The 24,008-nt window shown below is 40.6% G+C and overlaps 1 protein-coding gene across 2 annotated transcripts in view; it reads right to left on the reverse strand.

Moving 5' to 3' along the window:
- osbpl10a (oxysterol binding protein-like 10a) overlaps positions 1–24,008 on the reverse strand; it is a 94,968-nt gene that overhangs the window by 38,783 nt on the left and 32,177 nt on the right. For both annotated transcript variants that reach the window (XM_080862525.1, XM_080862524.1), the window contains exons 3-5: positions 19,846–19,925; positions 17,200–17,268; positions 10,023–10,220 (exon numbers count right to left, since the gene is read on the reverse strand). In XM_080862525.1, the coding sequence (XP_080718651.1) occupies positions 10,023–10,220; positions 17,200–17,268; positions 19,846–19,925 (347 nt within the window). The remainder of the gene's footprint in view (positions 1–10,022; positions 10,221–17,199; positions 17,269–19,845; positions 19,926–24,008) is intronic.

The following is a 24,008-nucleotide window of genomic DNA, read 5'->3' on the forward strand; positions in this document are numbered from 1 at the left end:
ACTTTACTGGCATGTTGGTGGTGATACCACTTAGCATTAATTCTAGTGGTATAACCTCAGTCTTGACTACTGGAAACAAGCAATCCACACAACCTGCTCCAAGACGAGAGTGCCAAAACAAGAAACTGCAAAAACTCGTCAAAGCAGAAAGGTTCTCCTCCGTGCTCCCACAGACACACCGAGTATTTCTTACTTACTGAAATTATCTCTGTATGAGTCACCTATCAGAGTCTAAATGCATCACAAAAGAAAAAAGACTAACCGCTTCTCGCTTCCAGTGTAATAAGCTTCTCAGGGCTAATGAATCTGGGTTGTTTATCACGCTGGAAATGTTGTATTCATTAATATTGAATGGCTTCACAAACACTCGTCCTCTGCGTACACTTCTACAGCACATCTGTCTCCATGCATCAGTACACAGAGCTATTCTGGAGTCACTGAAAAGCTGTTGCAGTGAGGACGATGTGGCAAAGAGATTCACAGGAAGGAATTTCATCCTGAAAATGCACAGTCGTTTTCCAATTATTCAGCTATGCTGAAGTTCTTGGGGAGAAGGGTGTCATCTATTGAATGCTTGTTATAAATAGATTCTTAGTGTATGGTATCACTGATATCATCTCTGCTTCACTGTGTCTGTCAAACAATCACAACTTACTCTTTTACTTGAAACAGGATTTTATTTTATTTTCCAGCTAAAATCCTTCACGCTGTCACACTCTGTGACACATTACTGTAATTACAGGGCATTATTTAAGGCTTTTCTACATTACCTTGTGACAGAAATCCTCATACCACAATATCATGGTTGACATTTTTCCTGTATAAGTGGTGAGTTCAACATGACCAGTCTGTTTTAGCATGAGCGCAAGCATGCTCGATAATATCAAGTGAAATCATAAAGTGATTTATGCCATTTATGCACTCAGTGGAAGTCTCTTTCTGCCACATGTACTTGCACATGTCAAAACACTGACTCTTAAACTTAAATTGGGTGATTTCATCTAATTAAAAATCAAACATGTTCCACTTTTTGATGAAAATGATGCCACATTTAAGGGTATTTCAAGGGATGAAGGAAGGAGTCTTTTTTAGATATTATATTTTAAAACTTCCACTATCTAGAAAACATTTTCAACTAAGTCCTATTATTAGTAAGTATTTGCAGGAGGTAAGGATCTGGTGCAGTGGCCCTATGAACATGATGAATATGAATATCAACAGTTAAATTTAGGTGAATCATTCCACAAATATTGACTTTTTGTTTTTTGACAGAGCAAGTTTCTGTTAATATTATATCTAAAATTTGTGGTAATGTTCCCTTTCATTTCTCTCATTCTTTAAAATCTTCAGTTGTGTACAGCAGCCAAAGATTATGTTGGCAAGCAGAGCAAGGTGTTTTAATTCAGAGCATGCTGATTATATGTGACAAAGAAAAAGAGGATGTGCGCTGGTTTGGATTGTTGTGTATAGACTTTGTCTATGAAAAGCTGTGAATAAAACATAAGCCATCTACCTGCAGGTCACCAGATGTGCTTCCAGAGCTCAGACATCCAAATCTTTCAGTGTTAAATTGAGAGTCCAGAGCGATAATTGATAGACTCGTTGTACCAAATAAAACCTACTTTGAGCTGCTCCCTTAACCTGTGGTCACCACAGCGGGTAGCTTCACGTGTTTGATTTGGAGTTTTACCCCAGATGTCCTTCCTGATGCAACCCCAAAGTGGATTTGTGTCCCCAGCTAGAATCAATTAGAAAAAAGACGCAGCTGAAAACATTTTCTAAACAATGGCTTTTTAATATGGCAGCTCAAAAGCTGATGGTTGAAAGCAGGTTCCCCGTCATGCTCGTGATCTGGTGCTTTGATACAATCACCATCGCAGTGATGATCCTCAACATGGAAGTCACATTAGTTTGACACAGAAGTTGATGTTTGTTCTAGAGATGGACCGATCCGATATTACGTATCGGTATCGGTCCGATACTGACCTAAATTACTGGATCGGATATCGGAGAAAAATAAAAAATGTAATCCGATCCATTAAATATCACGAAAGCACCTCACAAAACTTGCAACACGCCGTAACTCGCCTCAGAACGTTAGCACGTCGGAGCAATATGCATCACGTGATAGAGCGGCTGTGGCATGCGGGACCTGTCGGTGGTCTGGATAGCATTTGGAGCTTCGCTAGCAACCTGGCATTTCATCTCCGACAAAGTTATCCCGAGAGAAGTAAAGCAAGTGTGTAAGTCCATCTCTGAATGTTTGTAAAGCATTCCCACGTTAAGCTTAACGAGCGACTGCCTCTCGCTCTCCGGCTGCTACTTCAATCGTGAAACTGCTTAAATGATCAGCTGATCGGCTTTTCTGTAGCGAGTCTCTCTTGTTTGTTTTTGGCCCACTTTGCACCTGATTTACGAATAAATTCTTTACAAATCCTACCATGTGAATTCATGGATTTTTTTTTCACATTCTGTCTCTCACAGTTGAAGTGTACCTCTGGTGCAAATTACTGACCTCTGTCATCATTTTAAGTGGGGGAACGTGCACAATCGGTGGCTGACTAAATACTTTTTTGCCCCACTGTAAAAACGTAACAGTGCAAATTCCTTGCTGACAGTTTAACCAAAAGGCATTTCCAGTGGAATTGGCCGACATATCCATATAAGCATGTACAAGATCCACAAAACTTAAAGAGGTTATACACACACAATACGGTAATATTATGTTGAAGCCCAGTACGTATCACTCCGCGAGGCTCCTGCCTGCAATAGCCGTAATGCTCCGTCAATCCATCAAGCGGTGCGGCTTCGTAGCTTAGCAAAGTCGTACTAAAACATTTGACAGATTTTCGAGCGCCGTGTACCATGTAAAATCGTTTCGAGGTCAGCAAACACAACCAGAATTCATACATAAGGGGCACTGTCGATTTTCAGAAAAATCAAAAGGATTGATTTTAAGTGTGCCGTATTTTCCAAACAACACGGTAATAACGACGGCCCGCTAGCATACCAAAAATAGTGCTTTGTTGTGTATCTGACGGACGAAAGCTAAACCAGTTCCACACCACGGAAGTTGCAGCATTTTTACAAACCAATTCGCTCTTCTCATTCTGCGTCGCTGCCATGTGCGTATATAAACATAGGCACTGCACATGCACGTTTTACTCATATTCTATTGCGATATTTCATTTTCCTATCATTGCCCAAAATTACACCGGTATTACCGTGAACAGTATGATATAGCCCAGCCCTACTTGTTGGTGTGTTTTACATTATTGTTGTGCTGCATAACCCAAGCACCGTTGAGCTTCAGTGTACAGACTGATGGTTGGATAGTCTCCTTCAGGATTTCTTGGTAGACAGCAGAAGGTCCAGAAGCAGCCCCACACCATCACACTACCACCACCATGTTTGACTGTTAGTATAATGTTCTTTGTTAGTACTGTTCAAACCTGCCAAAACATTCAGCTTGGGTCTCATCAGACCACAGAATATTTTTCCAAAAGTCTTGGGAACCATCAAGACTTTTTTGGCAAATACAAACTTTTCCATGGACGCTATTTTTAGCCCACTCGCTTTCTTATTGTTGAATCATAAATTCTAATCCTTAGCTGACGCATGCGAGGCCTGCCGATGTTATTCTGCGTTCTTTTGTGAGCTCCTGGATTAGTCATTGATGAGATGAGTTTGGTAGGTTGGCCACTCCTGGGAAAGTTCACCACTGTCACAAGTTTTCTCCATTTGTGGATGACGGCTCTTCCCGTGGTTCACTGGAGTCCCAAAGAAATGGCTTTATAACAATTTTCAGGCTAAAAGATGTCAATGATTTCTCAGCTGTTCTCAGGCTTTGTGAGATTATTTAGCCTACTTCACTTTGTAACACAGGTTTTATTTAAGTGATTTATTATCAGGCCTGTGAAACTGAACTCATCTTCCGCAAAATGTGCTCACAATTAATTCATGATTCAACAAAGGGTCCAGGAAGGTTTGGATAGCTTGTGAGAAAGGGTTTGTGTGCCTTAGTGAACATTGCATCTACAAGGTCAGGGGCAATTTGCCCCTGGTAAGGTCTCCCACTTCAAACTAGTTCCAGGTAAAGGACCAATCCAAGCATGATTCACATTGGAAAAAGCTGTGATAGAGAGCCTTACAGGAAGCAAAAGAGTGGTGTTTATGAATATTATCAGCTGTAGTAACCAGAAAATAAATTGGATGTACAACAAAACATCCCAGATGCTGCTGTTTGATCATAAATCCACTATGTAATCAGCATGCAGCAGCTTTCTGGCCTCTACAGTGTGTAGTTGTGTATAAATCACAGCACAAGCAGACTCCTGTACTATCAGCTCCAGTGTACTGGCCTGTTACGAATAAAGGCTGGAAAACAACAAATAACAAGAGGAAGAAGGGAAGGCAGGAGGAGAAGTGGAAGAGAAGACATGAAGAGAGATGGAGAGGAGCTAAATAATGGTAGATATGAATCAGGTCACAGAAAGAAGCAACCTAATTCTTCCGGACCAAAAGAATGTGAAGCCTTACAGAGGATGAATCATGCATCACAGAGGGCCTTGTTTTCTGTCTGTGGAGGAAAGGCGGGCACCAGAGATTCCTCTGGTGCCCGCCTTTCCTCCACAGTTTGTTTTGCTTAATGATCACACCATCTGCTTGTTATTTACTCAAACTGTCCCTGGTTCATTCTGAGGAGAGACACTCTGCTCCTGAGAGGTGAGAAATGATCCTGCACTCATACTGATCACTAGCTTCTTTTTCTGTCACAGAGTGAATCCTTTAGGCGTGATATTCTTAGCATGGGGAGACAGACGCACAGCGTGGCGCATCTTGAATGGGGAATTTAACAAGTCGAAGTCAGCCAGGTCTTCAGCGAGCAAGTAAGGCTTAAAAGAAAGATCTCCACATGAAACATTGATGCTCCTCCAAAGAGTGCCTTCAGACTCGCATGCAGGAGAAACTGTTGAGTTAAACGGCAGGCTTTAATACACCGTTTAGTGTTGGGCGGCACAGTGACTCAAGGTTAACAGATGCTCCAGTGAAATGTCAATTACACGACAAGTTATTAGGCAAAAAAACAAAACAAAACATCTCCTCTTTGGTAGGCGTCACATAAAGCTCCTTTGTCCCAGCTCAAAGAAGACAGTAAATGAACGGTCTTTGTCATTCTGGTACAAAGCTCAGAAATCCACAGGTCAAAGATTGTCTTCTTATCCCTGTAACCTTCAGCTGAGCAACACAGTCAGCCCGACTCATGGCTGAAATAATGATTTAAAGTTAAAAAATAGCAAACATCTGAAGGTCCCCGCTTTTCAGATCTTTCACATTTTTGCAGATTTTAATTTTCTTGACCAATTACTGACAGCATACACAAATAAAAATGTACTTTAAAGCAAAATTGTCTTTTCACAATAAAACAAACTTCACAATTTTCCCCAAATGCAGTAACTTGAAGGATCTTCTGACATCAAAATAAAACAAAATAAGTGCTCTGCTTCTGTAAAGACGTGCAAAAAATGAACTGAAAATGAACTGAATGAACAACATACGTCATACAACAAAAACATATCAGATACTTCCAATGCATCAATTCCCAGTAGGCTTAGAACTTCTCCAGATAACAGGTCATCCATCCTTTTCACTTTTTCACTCATCTCCATAATTTTCCTGTACCTGATTTGATCCTTTGCTCATACCGAGGCTGCAAGCTTGTAGCTGGTTCCGAGGTTTATTGTTGTGCACGCTTCTGTGGCAGTTCTGCTGCGTTTTACTTGCAAATTGATTCATGAAGGGCTTCCACACTATGCTAGTATGTCGCTGACAGTTTTGCGACACTGCGCGTGTGTTGTTAATGAATAAATATGCTGGATATCAGCAGATTCCAGTTCATGGAGAAAGGAAATTTGTATTTCTGAAAAGATGTGAGGTGAGAAACAATGCCAAAAGCCAATCAACAGACTGGTGGCCTGGCCAGGTTGTCACAGTACTACAGCTGAGACAGACTCCAGTGCGCCCACAAAGTCGATTGAAAAATGGATGGACAGACATAATTTGCCCCAATTTTCAGGCTGAAAAAACCCATTTATGGTTTGTTTTAACAAATTTCCAAAGGCGCTGTGCCATATCAGATTCCCCGACTTGCATATGCTCCCCTGGATTAGCTCTATGGTGCTCTATGGTGCAAACCAAATGCATTGCATGGCTGATTACACAGACTACTTAATGGGAACTGCACTCATGTAATGCTCAGTCGGTTTGTCACTACACACTTTCACATACAATTGCTTGCACCACAATTAGGGAATGAAACACGCAACAAAAAAAAGAGTGAAAATTAAAATATTCAATAATTTTTGAGGTCTTAATTTAGGTTTGCATAATTAAAAGACAAAAACATATCACAAAGTCTCTTATAAAGATAAACAAACATTTTCTGACATGGCCGGCATGACTTCATACCTGTCAGCCTCTGTTTCCATTCTCAGTACCAACAGTTTACATGGGCAGAAGTATTTTAGAAAGCCTCTTGTCTCTCTTTGTCCATATTTCCTCCTGTCATCATCTCTCCATAATTTAGCGACCAGATGCACAGCTGCTTGGCAATAATCCGAAAAGAACATTTTGTCTCTAAACAAAAAAAGGGGTGAAAGCAAAACTGCAGCAGCAAAAGGCTGTATAGTTCACCAGCCAAGCATACAATCATGTCTTCATTGTGTCTATTAGTTTTGCTTTACCAACTTCACTTCAAGCCTAATGTTGTGCAATTAATCAATTTAAATCAGCTGCAGACAAGCCTATTAAGAAGTGATGGGAGAAAAGGAGGGAAAAAAAAAATCTTCTCTGGAAAGATAAGCGGTAAAGGGTGAACGACCGTTCTGAGAGTACAGAGATGTAGCACATGGGGACAAAGTGGTAACTAGAACTGACAGGACTGGTGAATGAGGCGGGGAGAATTAATGAGGATTTGAACTTCAAACTACAGCAAAAGTTACCGGAAATGTCAAGTGAGGAGGTTTTTGTTTAATTAACTTACGCTGTGCTTCCAAGTTTTAACTCACAGAAATCATAAAACTGTTTAAACGTAGCATTAGTACAGTACACACTTTCAGGGATGAACCGGGCAACACTGCGTGGAATATCAACGGTTTACAGTTTAGTCTTTTCTCTAGCTTTTTTTTTTTTTTGCAAATTGATGATTGCACAAACTGCTTCTGTCACCAGCCACGTTAATCAGTATTGATATATATGCAATAAAAAATGCCAACCATGCTGAACTTACAGTAAAGTGTGAGCACACTGCAGTCAGTGTCAGGCCTGCCAAGATGCCAGAAATATCTGCTGAACTCACTGCACCAGTGTCTCGCCTGAGACTTTTACAATCTCTGAAGACAAAGGTCACAGAAAATATAGCACAGCTTTAAAAAAAAAAAAGATTTATTTTTTTGCCTTTATTTTGACAGGATAGGAAAGTAGATGAGAAAAAAGTCAAGAGAGGGGGGGATAACACATAGGAAATGGCCTGAATTGGACTCAAACCCAGGCCTTGCAATGGACTTTCGGTGAAGTTTGGGTGAAATAAGGAGAAAAGACAACCAACAACTAGTCTGTATTAATTAAAAACTGGAAAACTTTCCAGTTAATCAGAATTCCAGGCTCAGGGGGGGAATTCAGATTTTAGGGGATAGTTGGAAGAAGCTGGTTTCATCGTGGTATGTTTGCTCATGTGAAGCCCAATCTCAGCTTATCCAATACAAGTTGCTTCACAGAAATTACTGGACTCCCAGTAAGCTAGTCAGGTTGAAGCTTGCTGACGATGGCACCGGAAAAATGATTATTTGTGGGACAATTATATTGTAAATTATATTTGAGGCTTCACAGTATAAAGGGTGACAAATATAAAATGATATTATATAAAACATGCTTAATTTAAATGCCCATTTGGGGAGGTATTTGCCTGTGATGAGGGGTTTTTGACCACTGGAAAGGATTCCTGTGCAATTCTCAAATCCCAACACCTTGATGCTCAACATGGATGATTCTGTGCATCAGTCAAATATTATTACTTCACTCTTCTCTGCAACTGGCTGCTAGACCAGCAACCAAGCATCAGCACCAAGAAAGAGTAGCCCACAGATCAGTAATACCACATATTTTTACAATACCCTCATCTGACAGCACACACTCACTGCAGGTAGACGGGGAGTCCAAACCTGCCAACGCACTGCTAATACGTTACCACCGCTGAACCATAATTTCCTCATCATCCACCCTGCTGCATGTCTTTACGCCACTTTTAAACACGTATTTCTTCACTTTGATATAAATCGCATCAGCTTTTCATACGTCAAAGTAGACAGCGTGCTCTTTTCAATGTCCAGCTCACAATGAACACTCTGGCTCCTTCTTATAAAAGTCGCAATAACAATTGATGAGAAAACAAAACAAGCGGCTGAATTATCTGTTAGCTTCAACGTAGCTATAGCCTTATAGCCTTTATATACAGTGCTTTGTATCTGTGTCCATGCTGTTGTTTCTAACCAGAGGAATGCTACCCATCTACTTCTCTCAGTCTCTACTGCAGGAGAACACAAATCCCTGCAGTATATATGCTCAACTATTCACGAAGCATAATTCCAATCAGCTGCACAGTTATGCAAGATACTGTGGGTAAAAGAAATTAAATCTATAACTATTTACATGGAAGAAGCTGTAAGAAATAAATGTTTGATATTTCTGCCTTTACTGTAATATATATTGTACATATATTTATTACTCTCAGATTTAGCCATTCTTATATTTTGCTTGTTTTATGTTATTGTATTTTTTTTTTGCACACCTCTGTTGCTTGTGAAGCTCGCACACAAGAATTTCACTCGCATGTACTGTACCAGTGTACCTGCACATGTGATGTGACAATAAAAGTGATTTGATTTGATTTATTTGCAATTACACAATTTCTAAATATTAAATTGCTAAATCTATGTGCTTGAAAATCAGTAAAATGTCAGACACTCACAAGATTCCCTGTTGTCTGATTTACTCAGCTCACAAAAAAGCTAAGAAATTATCAGTTTTTCTAAAAAAAAAATAAAATAAAAAAAATCCCCTTAACAGCAATAAAATGAAGGAAAAAAGAAATCTCTGAACACTCGTGTTTGTCTACTGCGATGCGATGCATTATACATCACTTGCTGTACTGTCCCGTCTCGTGTGCGCCATGGCGCTCTGTTGTTGTTAAGCTTGAATGAAGCTGTGACGAGCATTAATGTTAAAGTGACCCACATCCGAATGACAGACTTCTGCTACTTCAACAGAGCGTTACACTGCAGAGGGGCTTTAGTTTTTCAAAGTAAAACATTTCTGCTAATGGACACAAAAATACTAAAATTAAATATAATTACTAGATAACCAATCTGTAAAAGCCTTTGAAAACAGCCTCTTATGAGTCAGACTATAGAAAGTATTTCCTTAGGTGGAATACCAAATACCAAATCCTGTCTTTGGAAAACACTGCTCACTGCTGGCATTAATAAAAAAGCCATTACCGAAAATTAGTACAAAACTGTGCTGGATACCCTCAAGCAGTGGACAGACACAGCTGAATAATCTTTATAATGAAAAAGAGATGTTAAGGAGTGACCGTCTCCAGTAAAAACAGAGAAAAGAACTGCCGAGATTACAGTGGAAGAGGAGGAAGAGGAGGTTTCCTTCCCGCGATTCACTTGTGTCAGACAGAAACTGACACAAACACGCCATGATAGGTTAAGCTCTTGTTGGGTTCTTGTTTCTTTATGTAATTTATCAATTAATAAATAACATTTTCTGGAAAAATAAAACTATTCTTTAACTTAGTTCTTGTAACATATAATTAAAGCCAGTTTCTTTTAAGGGAAAAATTCAGAAAGAAAGTGTACTGAAGAAGGAAACTGCATTCAATAAATCTAAAAGGTGAAAACATATGCCCACTCATAAGTCAAAAGGTGTGTTGTTACTGCTACGACTTCTCCACCCACCTCTTTGACCTCCAGCAGCCGGCCTGGGTATTGACTCTTGGCTCGTCGAGCTGCAGCTGGAGATTTGTGGTGAGTGATCGTGACGATGTTGCTGGGTGTGGCGGGGTGACCCAGGTGCCTCGGAGATCCCGGGGATGAAGTTGGTGTTAGGTGGGGAAGGAGGGAGAAACTACGGGTCCGACCAGAGGAAGAGGAGCCCTGGAAGATGGGATTTAAAGATGACAGGAACATGATGATGTAAAGGAAAAAGTAAAGGAAAATAAAAAATCTATACATAATGATTAAAAAATAAATAAATAAGGGTTTAGTAAGATGTATTCACTATTACACATAAATGGGGAGTAGTTTTATGTTCATGAGCTTCATGCTAGTGTTAATGTTGTGCGTTTTATTATGATGTCACCTAGTGACACGGATCCGTCACTTCCAACTCATCACAACCAACGCCTTAAAACCTTTAAACTCACTGGGTAAGTCCTGGTAAATGAACTGTTACTTAAACCGTACTAATCTTACTGAGCACTACACGCCACTTTCATCCAGTGACACACAATCGTACAATGATTTGTGCTACAGTCATGTGGCAAAAAAAGTACAACCTCTTTCAATTTAAGATATTACATATCAGGACATAATGGAAGAAAAATGAACTGGTCCTAAACTGGTCTTGAAGTTAGGTAAATACAAGCTCATATGAACAATAACACATGACGTATTAAAGCATATTATTTATTTGTAAAATATAGTAGCAGGAGCAGTGTGTGAAGTACACCCTTACTGCTTTCTTAGGAACTAAGAGAGTAAGTAGCAGCCGGGCGCTGCTAATCAACTGCACTTAACTAACTGATGAGACTCTACAGGCCGCAGTATGTTAAACGTTCATGGCAGAACTATTTGGAAAAACAGCAACCGTTTTCTCTCTAAAATGAGCATGACAGCAAAGCCAAAAAAGCCAAGACTCTCCTTAAGACAGATGAGACCAAAGTGGAGATATTTGCTCACATTTGCACAGCAAAAAACAAGCACAGCATACCAACTGTCAGGCAGTGGTTGGGGCCTGTTTTGCAGCCACAGGACCTGAACACCTTGCGGTCAAAGAGAAAACTTGGAAACATACCAAAGTATTTTACAGTCAAATATGAGGCCATCAGTCTGGCAGGTAAATCTGGCCTGAAAGTGGTCATAGCCCCTATTTACCAATATGTGAAAACACTAATTTACCATTGGATTTATGGGATATGTGCCAGCCTCCCGTTCTGTTCTAACCACCATGTGTACGTTAATAAATCAATTGCAAGGGAAAACCCTGCAGGAGAGAGTCCAACTGAAGAAAATGAAACAAATGTGTCCAAAGAGGAAGCCAGAAAACTTCCAGATTAAATGATGGCGGTTTGGACATCAATCAAAGTCAAGTGCTTAATCCAATCAACTGCGGTGGGACCTAAAGAGAGCTGTGCATAGACGGATGCCTGCAAACCTCAACGAACTTTCGTCCATAACAATGTGAGATACTGATAAAATCCAAAACAGCTTAAAGGTGGCTCTGCCAACAACTGAATCATGGAGTCATTGCATTTTGGATTAGTTTGTGTTAAATAAATGTTGACACAGTGTGATGTGTCATGCATCTTGTTGTTCCCCAGTAAAACTGTTACCTAAAAACATTTTTTCTCATACAAGCATGTGAATTGATAGGCGGTGGGTGCCTCAGCTGAGTTTTATCAAAAGATAGAATCAGCCTTTTTGTTGTTTTGTTTCCCTCTGCGGCAAAGCTTAAGTCACATCACATCTTTCATTTTGATGCCTCCTTTGCTTCCCCCTCTGTGACTCTTGTCTCCTCACTTCGCTGACCTCCATGCTCACACAGGCAGCGATGTCAGACCAGTATCTCTCTCTCCTGCCCCTGCTCTCCATTAGTATACTGCAGCAGAGAGCCAGCGCAGATTTATCCCCCAGAAGACCACAGAGGTCTGGTCACAGCAGCGGTGAAAATAAAATGGATCAAATAAACAACTTCCACCCCAGAGCACCACACAATGAGAGGGAAACAAATGGCCTTCCCGTTTTTGGTCAGAGATGCTGCTCACTCTGCAGTAACCAAGAGGATCAAACCCATCACGAACCTGCCGTTGTTACATACCACACAAATAATCAGGGGTCACTCCCTCTTCTTTTCAGATAATAAAACTGCTCACAAGTTAAGAATATTTTCCTTCTGATTAGATGCATCACCAAAGTCTAAGCAGAGGGAGGTACTGAAGGTCGGTACTTGTGAAGCAGTTCTAACAGAAGATAATCAGCTTACGGGAGAGTACATTGTTGTATTGTGCGCGGCTAAGCCACGAGCTATGAGTATGAGGAAAAGACAGTGTTTCGGGAGTGTGAACAGATAGACACGCTGAGGTTTTGTACTCCAAAAACTGGCACAGAGCCCCAAAGCACTTTAATAAACTGCAACAGAAAAAATAAGAAAGCTGTAAAGAAAAAGGAGGGCCAGAGCTGGAAGGAAGGAGGACAGACGTGTATTTACATAATTAGAGCTCTTTTAGTTAAGTGCATTCCTCTCTTACCATTTCACTTCTATCTAAAATTAACTGCTGAAATCGTTAAGTTAAATAAATAAATAACTCGGCAATTGCAAAGTTAATGTGATTATACTTTACTAACTTCACTTAAAGAGAAAAGCAGAGGTCTTACAGGTCTTACTGGGGGACAGGGCTCGTTCAAAGAAGGTGGCCTCGGTACACTTCCTGTTAGTCTAACCCTGCGGTACAGAAGTCCTATCTTTACAACAACACTTGCGTGGGCAAACCTGGCCCTCTGCGAGGCATCAGGAGTAGACAGGAAAGTCAGCACCACAGGGAAAGACACTTATTACAAACAACTTGCTATTCAGCAATAAACTTGGTTAGAGTGTCTGAAAATAGCTCAATACTGAGACACTAAAATGGAAAAAAAGTACTGGGCCACAGACACATTACACCTGCAGCTGTTAGGCCACCAAAACCGAAGCCATGAAGCTCCCAGCACACAGATTTGGTGCTGATGGTAATACCAGAGTTTTTAGTTCTCTCTGTGGTTAAATACTTGCTCATACAGTTTTCTCTCCACCTTTTTAGGGTTTTTACCCAACAATAAAGCACTATGAGGTGAAGGCTGCTGTAATTTGGCCTTATATAAGTGAAACTGAATTAAAATGAAATTGCAGTCATTGAGCTAACAGAGAGTTGGTGCCCTTTACACACTGGAAAACAACGCTCTTTAACTGCTGTGGTTCTTAAATGCTTTCATTTGCAACAATATAACTTACTATACACCAGAGAGTATGTAGGAGTGAAGAAACTTCTGACTGACTTGTTAACAGATATGGCCCATTACTTTGACGAGGTGGGTGTCCACTATGAAAAACTTTCAAGTGTGAATTGATCAAAGTCTATTCAAAGGCTTAATCGAGCAGAAACAGCTGTATCAGTCTAACTCACAGGGCATATGTTGCCTTCTTGTGCCCTCAGGAGGGGTGTTTGCACCTTTCCAGCTTCACAACAAAAGAAATAATAAGGTCACTGGCCAATTTATCAGACTGCTAATCAGCTTGATAACTTCAAAGGCTTTTACAGAGAAACTCTGAAGCCATGTCACGTGAATTTAGACTATCACAACAGAATGCTGGAGCCGGCTACCTGCAGGACTCAGCTGTGGCTGGAAAGGGGAACCCTGTTTGCTGACTCCAACAGATGCGACCTCTGATATTTTGGCCGCACTGCAATAAACAAGGTCAACTTGTCCTGTGGGAAATGATGGGAAGATCCTCAGGCGAAGAGATATAAGTGTCTATTCATTCATTTAAGAGTTAGTGCTTTGTTGAACATGGGGCTTTCTTAGACTGGAAGCTGTATGTGATGCAAACAACGTGGCTGCACAGAGAAAGATGATGTATTTATTCTGCACTTTCACTAGATTATCAACAAAGCAGGTTAAAACAGGAAACACATTTTAACAGCAAAACCTCACTTTTAAATGATCTTTATGTATTATATATGGCACAAAATGAAATGGTTAAGCGCCCCGCCACAAAATTTTGTAAGTTCAAAGTTTAAATTTCCGTTGAGATCTGTCCATAAATCTTTGAGTAATTCTGCAGGCCAAAAAAAAAAACAAAAACCCACACACACAAAGGAAAAACAGCCTAGTTACATCACTTGGTTCAGTTCTACTGCCCCCTCATCACTCCTTTTTACAGCACACAAACAAAGTAGCACAACATTAGCATGCTTCATTTTTTTAACCTTTAGACCTCATGTCTAACAATGCAGTCTCTCTTTACCAGCCTCATGCTCATAGGCGTGTTTGTGACTGGGATAGATATCCATTTATTGATAAAGATGTGTAAATGTGTTTATAGGAAATGAAGGACACGCTTTCTAGCAGTAAACTCTGTTGCGATCAGTCCAGTTGATGAATGGTGGTGATGACACACATAAGACTGATGATTATTAGTTACAGCGCAAGACTAAAGCATGATGGAAGGAAAACTGATTAAATATCACATTTTAAAATGTTATTAGCTTGGAATATAGAGCAATGTGAATGCACATGCCTCCGTAAATAATAACCATCAAGTTTTCTACAAAGCCATACCGAAATAGAAGGTTTAATCTTTTAACAGTGGCAAAAGGTTTACATGTCTCAGTGGTCGAATAGTGAGTTTCGGAGGATATCGGGGATGGCTCTGGGTGTAAATACAGTTTAATCAAACAAAACAGGAAACAAAATAATATTTTTATCATTAAAATAAAAAATACAGACAATAATAAAGGTTAGCTAGGGTTGAAGATTACATGTATTTTCCTGCTGAGCGAATGTACTTCACACTGAACTGCTTGTATGCGTTTATAATGCTGACATCGAGGGGCAGAGAGGTGATGGCTGTGACAGCCTCAGAATAAATTTACATGTAGTTAAAAGTAAATGCCTTTCTGCTGCGTTTTCTCTTGGCTCCGGGCAGGCTGGGAGTGGCACTGGATATGTGGAGCAGTTGGACCGGAAGGAGGGCGGGGGCTGCCGGGTACTACTGGGTTTCTGACTTGGCTCTGTGGCTCCCTTCCCTTCTCTTCCCCACGTTGTGTTGGCCTGTGAGGTGCATTCCCTGGGGCCTCCCTGCAGACACGTTGCCTTGTCCCTGTGCCTGGCTCTTTAGGGTGTGGTGGGTGCCTCTCATTTCAAGGACTGGTAGGGGTGCAGGAGCTGTCAGCCTGGGGTGGACGCCTTGTGGGATTGGTCGTCATGCACTGTTGGAGCTGTGCGGCAGCCCCTGGGTTGGGGTAGCTGCTGTCCCACTTGGCCTTCGGATCGCTTTCTGCCTTTTGGCTTCTGCAGTATTGGTTGACTTATACCGTGTGTTCAGACTTTCCTGCATGGTTCTCTCACAGAACGCTGGTGTTCTCAGCTTGTTGGTCTTTGCTATTGGTTGTGGGGTTTCTGGACTTTTAAGTTCTTGTCACCTCATCAACACTTTTTGTTATATGTTTGAACTGTGAAGATTGGGGTGTTTTTGATGGGGATAGAGTTGTTCTCATAGCACAATTACCACACTGCTGGCTGCCTTCTATGCTTGTGTACGCACCTTAGTTCAATATTGGTTTCTGGCTCTCATCATGGTGCACTTTGCTGGCTTTTCAGGGGTTTTGGTATTATGGAGATTACAGGTATAGCTTTACAAATGCACACACACACACACACACACACACACACACACACACACACACACACACACACACACACACACACACACACACACACACACACACACACACACACTCAAAAGGAAAAGGGGGATGGGAGGTGGGAGGTGGGCCCTAACGATGTATCAGAATAATATTAATTGACGGATTGCTATTTTTGCTGACAAGTCAGTGTCTTACAGGCAAACTACAGGAAATGATGGCAATCTGCTAACAACCAAAGCAATCTCAAGGTGGTTTTCAGTGCTGCAGGATATTTTTTGTTACTAATATCACCTAGAGACTATCAGCAACCTCCAGCAACCACTTCCCCACTGCTCCAAAATTACACAATTTTCCCCTACAGACTGATTTCAGGGGTTCTGTGTCCAGTCTCTGACTGAGGGCTAAAATGGACATGAAGCCACAGCTTAGGTTTCCAAAGTTGCAACTGAAGAAATCTAGAACAACCTTTCAGACAGACAAGATCAAGGCAGAAATATCTGCGCATAACGCACAGCACCACGTTGGGCAATAAAGTGGCATATCATCACAAACATGCCGTACAAACTGTCATTAATTCACACTGTTTTGTCGAGCCCAAAGGATATCTGCACTTACCTCCTACTGATTAGAAGCATGGCACACAAGCATATTCTTGCTCTACTTCAAAATAAAAGCCATTTTTGACTGCACCTTTAATGGATCAACATCTTTTTCCATAAAAACTCACAAGGAAACGAAATCATTCGCCTCTGTTTGTAATAAATCTTTCCCGACACACTTTTTGTGTCACAGAGGTGAGTTATCGGAGATGTGGCTGCGCCTCCACCGCCAGCTGCCTCATCAACGGAGTGGCTGCGATAACGATCTGTGAGGCAGACAGCGAGGCTCAGGGACGGATTAGACCACAGCACTGCGTACAGTAATAACAGCTGCTGCCGTGGAAATGCCCCGCAGTCACCGAACGGGAACAAAACTGCTACTCAGCTCCACAGGCCAGAAGGGAAAAGACTGATAGAGCGCATTGCCTTTCCATTTTTTCCTTACTTATCCAATTTTCTCCCATCTTTTGATTGCTTTTCTCATTATGGCCGAGCAGAGTAATTGGAATCCCCCCCGCTCCAGCTGTGCAACGGTTTGATGTGTTGAAGAGCTACATGTTGAATAAGCAAGTTGGCAAACAGGCAACATAATGAGGCTGTAAACTATTTAATTGTTGAAAAAGACGCACAAAATCTGGATTTTGTAAGGAGCTATATGCAGCGGACTGATATCTACGCTCAAGGAACAACAGAAGTTTTCGCTCTCATGGTTTAACATTTGAAGGTGAACCTGTGTGTGTGTGTGTGTGTGTGTGTGTGTGTGTGTGTGTGTGTGTGTGTGTGTGTGTGTGTGTGTGTGTGTGTGTGTGTGTGTGTGTGTGTGCGCGCAATATTTGTCTGTCATTTACTCACCAGCAGCTCCTGGCCTCCTCCTGCTCTTTCCACACTCAAGTGTTCATCTGAGCCCTTTAGCTTCCTCACCTGAAACAAAAAGCATAAACTAAGTAAAAAAGAAGAAAACCTATTTGAAAAAAGCAGCTGCTTCCAAAGAGCGAAGAACAGTAGAAAAAAAATGTATAAAAATACAGATTTCATCTTAAAGTCATCTTTAAAGTTCTGCAGATTTAGTATGCAAACATAGTGAATACATACACAAGTATTTCTTTTCTATTCATGAAGCTAAAGTGAAAAAGATGCCAGGAAAATCACTACACTCAAAAATCTTTGCATTACAAGTAAAATATTATGGTGATTAAAATCTAAATCTAAAAGTTTGTTTCTCTTTTTATCCTGTAGGCTTTATCTATGTTCAAGAATATAAATTAGCCCAGAAGTCCACTTAGCAACCCCTTGGCAATGTGTATCACTGGTGGGTGTTCTTTCCTGTGGGTTGATATCATTCACAAAGATAGTACCTCAGAATACTTTGGTATCTAGCAGATTACTGCATTTGACCTTAGCTTTCATGGAAGATCCCAAATTGTTTGGAAAACAAAGAGTAAAACTTGGAAAAAGTCCAAAACAAACCAGAAATCAGAAACCTCACCCTCAGAGCAAAAGTTGTTACCTTACTGCTGCAATTTTACGAGGCACAAAAGAGATAACTCAAAAGATAAACGCTGTGAACTCTACATATTCCAGCGTTGCAGTACCAGATAGTGATAGCCTCAAACAAGCTTCTCCAAACTAACAGTTTGTACAGATGTTCATATAATGAAGTGGCTAATAGCATCAGCTCTAAACTTTACTCAAAAAACAAACGATGAAGTACATTCTGAGTAACTGCAATCTGACGCAAAAACCTAACTTTAATACCAAAAGTTTGCAGAAATAACACAGTTTGGATTTTTTCTCTTGTTCATGCACTGCTGATTTTCACACTGTCACCACTGGCTGTGGAGCTCCACAAGGAGCTCTATAACAAGCCTCATTCTCCACTGGATCAGACGAATGGGGATACACCCCACAGAGATACAGGCAGCACACACACACCGACACACATAGAACTAATCCCTTGACGACCACACTAAACCCCCAAAGAAGCAATGGCCCAAACATTATTCCATGAAATCCATATTTGGAAAAAAAAATACAGTTTTTGATGAAGGTAGTTATAATGCACCCAACTCAGTAATCCATCTGGAGTGAGCATACAGAGATAAGAAGAGGACAGTGACGCCAGGGACTCTTAGCTGCACATGCATCCTTTATTAAAGCAGCAGGAGCGCTCTACTACACGATATTTCCCTAAATCACTAAATCAAAGGAAGGACTAAAAATATTGTCAGATTAATCAGCAGGCAAAGCTTCACAAGACAGATGAGATGAGTTGGGCAAAGGGTGTCAGCCTCACTTTTGTTGCCGTTTTCATTTTATTTCTTGCGTACATTAACACATTTCTGTATGTCTCGTTCACTTTCTTTTTCATATTATTTGTTTCCTTTTAGAATGAGTCGCTCACAAAGTCAGAGGCACATAGTTCATCTGGAAACGTAACAGTACTTGTTGTCGGCAGAGATGTGGCATTTATCTGGATGCCATTTAATAAAGTCTTCCGACTGCAGATATGCTCACTGTGATGAGCATTCATAGGGCGAGTGCAGAGAAGAATCGGAAAATGTAACAAACCTCTGTAAATCACCCGAAAGAAGATGCCACGCGCAGTGTGTCGAGGTTAAAACTATTCAGCACTATTACTTTCATGTCATCCATTTCAGTTTGTTTCATCACCATCCAAGATCATTGTCAAATAAGTACAAGAGCCAATGTACTACACTCACTTTGAAATTCAGGATGCAGCCAGAGTTCATTGTTGTTTATCCTGCTATAACACAAACGCTTTGGGAAGCTATAACCCAATAACTCTTTGAAGTCACTTGTTTTTTGTTTTTAAAGAAGCGGAAAAAATGATATTTTAGTGCACTATGACTACGAATCAATGACAGGAAGAAATAATAAAAACAGTAGTAGCTCATCTGGCTCACAATCCATAGCAAGTCACAGGTTATTGTAGCGCGCGAAGTGCTGAAAGAAAGATTTTGTTGTCAATTAAAATCAACTGAGAAGTTAAGGAAGCTCGCAAACAGCCAAATCTGGGACAAATTAATCCAGTTCACGACTAAATAAGATCAGGAGTATTATGATCTAGACTGTATCTTGTGATGGGTCGTTAATTAAGAGACCAATTGAAACTTAAAATGACAGGAAGAAATCTGTCACTTTTCCATTTACTCAAAGCCAGCCGCTTAAAAGCAGAATAAAAAGAAAGAGGGCAGGAATTCCTTTAGGTACGCTGCACAGAGTTTTCCACCTGAGGAAAATCCTACTCCTGTCAAAAACAAATAAACAAAAACAACAAAAAAAACTTTGTACTGAACCCAGTATGAGTTTGCAACAGTATTCTATTTCAGGCCTTTATAAACAGACACACAACAGAACATTAATCTCAAGGGAAATGTCAAGGTTCTCTGCTGACTTATCTTCCTCAGCAACAGACACCAAGAGCTTAGACCAGGGTCATGTTTATAACATGTTTCTGTGTCTGTGTGTGTGTTTTACCTTGGCACTGCTGTCAGAGTGACGTCTGGCACATGCTTGGAGCTGGCTGATCCAAAACTGCTGCTCCTTGGCATCAGAGGCTACAGAAAAACACACACAGAACAAAAACTAATTAAAAAAATTAAAACCCATATGCTCCTGACTCGACTAACAAACTAGTGCATGAGTTCAGGTGCCGATCAATACACAGCTATAAGAAAGCCTTCAAGTGTCCACATCTACCAATGGTTAACAAGCACTTATTATCGGCATGAAGTGAGACAGAGTCACGGCTGCAGACAGGGGACTTTATTAAGGGTTCAAGACACTGAAATGCAGCCCAACTGCATTTCAGTGTTTTTGCTAAACTGTCTTAGTGTAAACACAACACTCGTCCATCTGCCTTTTTTATGCTTGAATAATTCATAGATCAGTGTTAAGTGGCTTAAGGATACATTGCAGTGAAAATGCCCAGGTGCAAGCACTGGAACCTAATCAGCCTTTGCCTTAATAAATAACCATTTCAAAACTGAAATTTATTGACTAATGAGTTAATGATTAGTAAATCATCCCAGATTTATATGTTATCTATTTACTCACATGTAAATGGTTTTAGTTCCTTCACAGGATGAGACCATTAGATCAAATCCAAGTGAAACTACACAGTGACTAAGGGTTTAGCATCAAACAAGGCAAAGATGTTCCCACACATGTTTTACAGTGCTTCAAACAGACAACGTAAACAAGTTGGTTTTACCTTTTTTAAACAACCAGCAGCCTTCTTTACTTTATGTTAAATCAAAATTCTTAAGCAAGTTTAACCAAAGACTTAATTAACCCCAAAAGGCAGAAATGAGTCGGTATGCCGCAAAAAACAAAGAGCAGAGAATAAAACAGCCAACACACAGTTAGCTTAGCTTATCCTCATTCTGCCAAAGATAAAAAATAAATAAATAAATAAATAAATAAAAAATCAACCTACTAGCGCCTCAAAAGCTAGCTAATTAACATGTTTCATAGGTTTCATTCTCCAGCTGTGGCACTAAACTGCTACTAAAAAGTAGCCACGCACAAATCCCCACATGACCCCGTTACACTTTTCGATTTGTATGGATCAAACATGTTAAACAGTGGTGCAGCATAGCAATGCAGAATTATGCTCTTTGCTTTCCAGGCTTTTTGCTAAGCTAAGCCTAATGGGTGTAGCTACAACAGAGTTCAGGGTACACAAGTGTAAAATAAATAAGGATCTAGATTACGGTTTGAGATGGAGTGAACCGGCTACTGCTTTAAGCTACAAACTTCGCCAAAGGGCGATGAGGGCTGCAAATGAGGCATCAGTGAGGTCAACCTGCAGGATGCCAGCAATCTCATTTGCTTTTGAATGATCACTGAACTTGCTGACTGTGTTCCTGAATATTTGATCATGTTACTTTCTGAATGATGTCCTGAGGGCTGCTATCACATTTGAACCTCTTCATTTTCCTGTCCACGCCAAATTGAACACTCAGTATTCAAGAAACACCAGCAACTCATTCGGCCACTTTGCGCTCAGCTTGCATGTGGTTTTTCCCCTCAGCACAGAAACAATCCAGGCCGCTATCCAAACACAAACCGCCAGATTTGCTGACTAATGCAGTGAGTTGCAGCCTCAGGCTGAAGAAGACGCTGACTGTCTGCTTGCTTTGACCTCTTCCAGGGCAGAACGGAAATCCACCTGATCTCATTTCACTGACTAATTATTAGAGAAAAAATAACTGTGATGGCACTGATAAAAGTAAGACAGCAGGTCAACTCGAGCTGGAGTACAAACAGTAGAAAAAAGCTTTGATGCACGCAGGCCAGATGTCATTCTGCACTTCTTTTATTTCAATATAGCAAACAATAGAAAGGAACCAAAAAAACCATTTTACATTATGAAGTAAAATGCCTTTAAATTCATTAAAATACACCTGAAACAGGTATGACCTGATGATAAACTAAAAAAAATGTTAGGCATATCATTAAAAACGTCTGTAACTACATGTGACCGACTATGCCATAAAATAAAGACGCTCATTCAACATTTGGGCCAATAAAACCTCATATGACTGTGACATATCACATAAATCACATAAATCTGTTGTCCATCACTCACTTTGATCCCTTTCCTCAGGACGCACCTGATACACATTCCAGCCGTTAGCCTACCTAGCTAGTGACAACAGATGCATTTTTACTACTTTACTTTACTACAAGTGGGGCTAAGCCCAAATCAACTAAACTAATCAAAGTCATCTCAACTTTGGTTTAACTGAGAACAGCAACAGAAAACAAAAATGTGTCACCTGTCACCTGAAGTCATGAATCCAGCTAAGCTAAAGCTGCTTTTCATCACAAAGCACCTGGAGCTTAAAGACCTTGAACCGTGAAACGTTGAAGAATACAAGCTCAGGAAAGCAACTTTAGAAAAAGCACATATTTCTTTTTTGGCAGCTGAACAAATTGGAAAAAGTAAGCAGCCACACTCAGCTGGACAAGAACATATTCATCCAGTGGCGGTTGATAATGTGTGAATTTGTGCCTGTGACAGAACCAGCTAGTAAACAAAGTTGCACTGCTTGTGAGGATGAGGACTGCGCTAACATTCACTCACAGCTGCTAGATAGACTGTGCTCATATTAGCAATTTCTCTGTTCCACTTTACAAAACAGATACTTCTCTCAACTCTTTTGGTGCAGTCAAGGGGACAATTTGTAGAGCTTTCTGTTCTACAATCTTCTGTTGTTTAACTTTGGTGAGTCTGCGTAATTAAACCCTCACCTTCCTGTTCTCAGCTGATAAGAAAGGCACCTTTTTTTGGGTCAGAGATGGTTGTGTGTGAAAATCACAGAATTTTCCTAAACGCTCAGTCCAGGCTGTCTGGCACCAACAACCAGGCCACATTCAGGGTCATCGTGACCATGTCTGCATGCATAAATGTACCGAGTTGCTGGCTTGTGATTGGCTGCTTATAGATATATGATATATGCAACTAAGCAACTAAAGTGGCTGGCAAGTGTGTATGCTCACATGGCAGAAAAATAAGGAAAGGCATAAAAGGCTAATAAAAAAGAAACCCCAATAACTCCTTAGATTTTATGCTTATCTGTTTAAGAGCCATTTCATTCTGCTTTTTGTTCTAATTATGCAGGTCACACAATAAAAATAATGCTGTAAAGTCTGTCCAGATGCCAACTTTACCAAACGGTCCATCTGAGGCTCACAGCAGCACTTGGGAGCATCTTTGCGGAACAGAAAAACAGGAGTGGGACACCTAAAGTCTTTACAAAATCCTCGCATGAATGAGCACAATAGGCCCACAAGACTTATTTATAGATCACAGCGTAAACACTGCTTCAAGTTTACCAGAAAGATGGGCTTCATTCAGATTTAAACTACTACACTGAACTCTGAATGTTTTGAGTTCAATGAGCCAGAACAGCGAGAAAAAAAAACACACAGAGAAAGTTCAAACTGAACATCCCTCACAACTTCAAATATTCTGCTGCGTTTAGTGACTGACTAAGACATAACTGTCAGAAGAAAAGATAAAATGCACATAAGCACAAAGTAAACTGAGGCATAACTAAAGTTTTTATTACTTATAAATCTCAGCTGAACCTGAACCAGAACAGCACTCCCACTCTGCACACGCTGAATTAAACATGTGTCTGAAGCAGCAGGTGCCAGCCTCGAAAGGTATGTATATTTATTCCGGACTGTTCAGTGCACGGCACTTGGTTCAGTGTAAGGTTTCCTTATTTCATGCCAGCCACCGAGCCAAAAAGTTTCTGTCAGAAGTCTATTCGTGTTGGCACATCTGCAGCATGAGAATAAAATTTCAAGATCACAAGCTCCAACCAAAATGCTCTGGAAGAGCAGCAGTCGCATCAAAAATAAGCTATAGCATGCCAACAGGATTAGCGCTGACATCTGAACGAACGCTGTGCCAGTTTTATTAAACACGTACAATGTGTGAAGTCATGCTACGTGTTCTTTTTCACTTTTAATCAAACTTGCTCCTTAGTCAGAAAATGAGGCTTCCCATCTCAACCCAGGCTCCCAGGAGGTGCCAACTAACTATTTCAAAGGCAATGGATGTGTCCTCAGTGCTGGCAAGAAGAAAATGCAGCAGTGGTTTGGGCAACTGTTAACCTATTCCT

Source organism: Rhamphochromis sp. 'chilingali' (assembly GCF_963969265.1).
Source record: "Rhamphochromis sp. 'chilingali' genome assembly, chromosome: 17".
NCBI lineage: Eukaryota > Metazoa > Chordata > Actinopteri > Cichliformes > Cichlidae > Rhamphochromis > Rhamphochromis sp. 'chilingali'.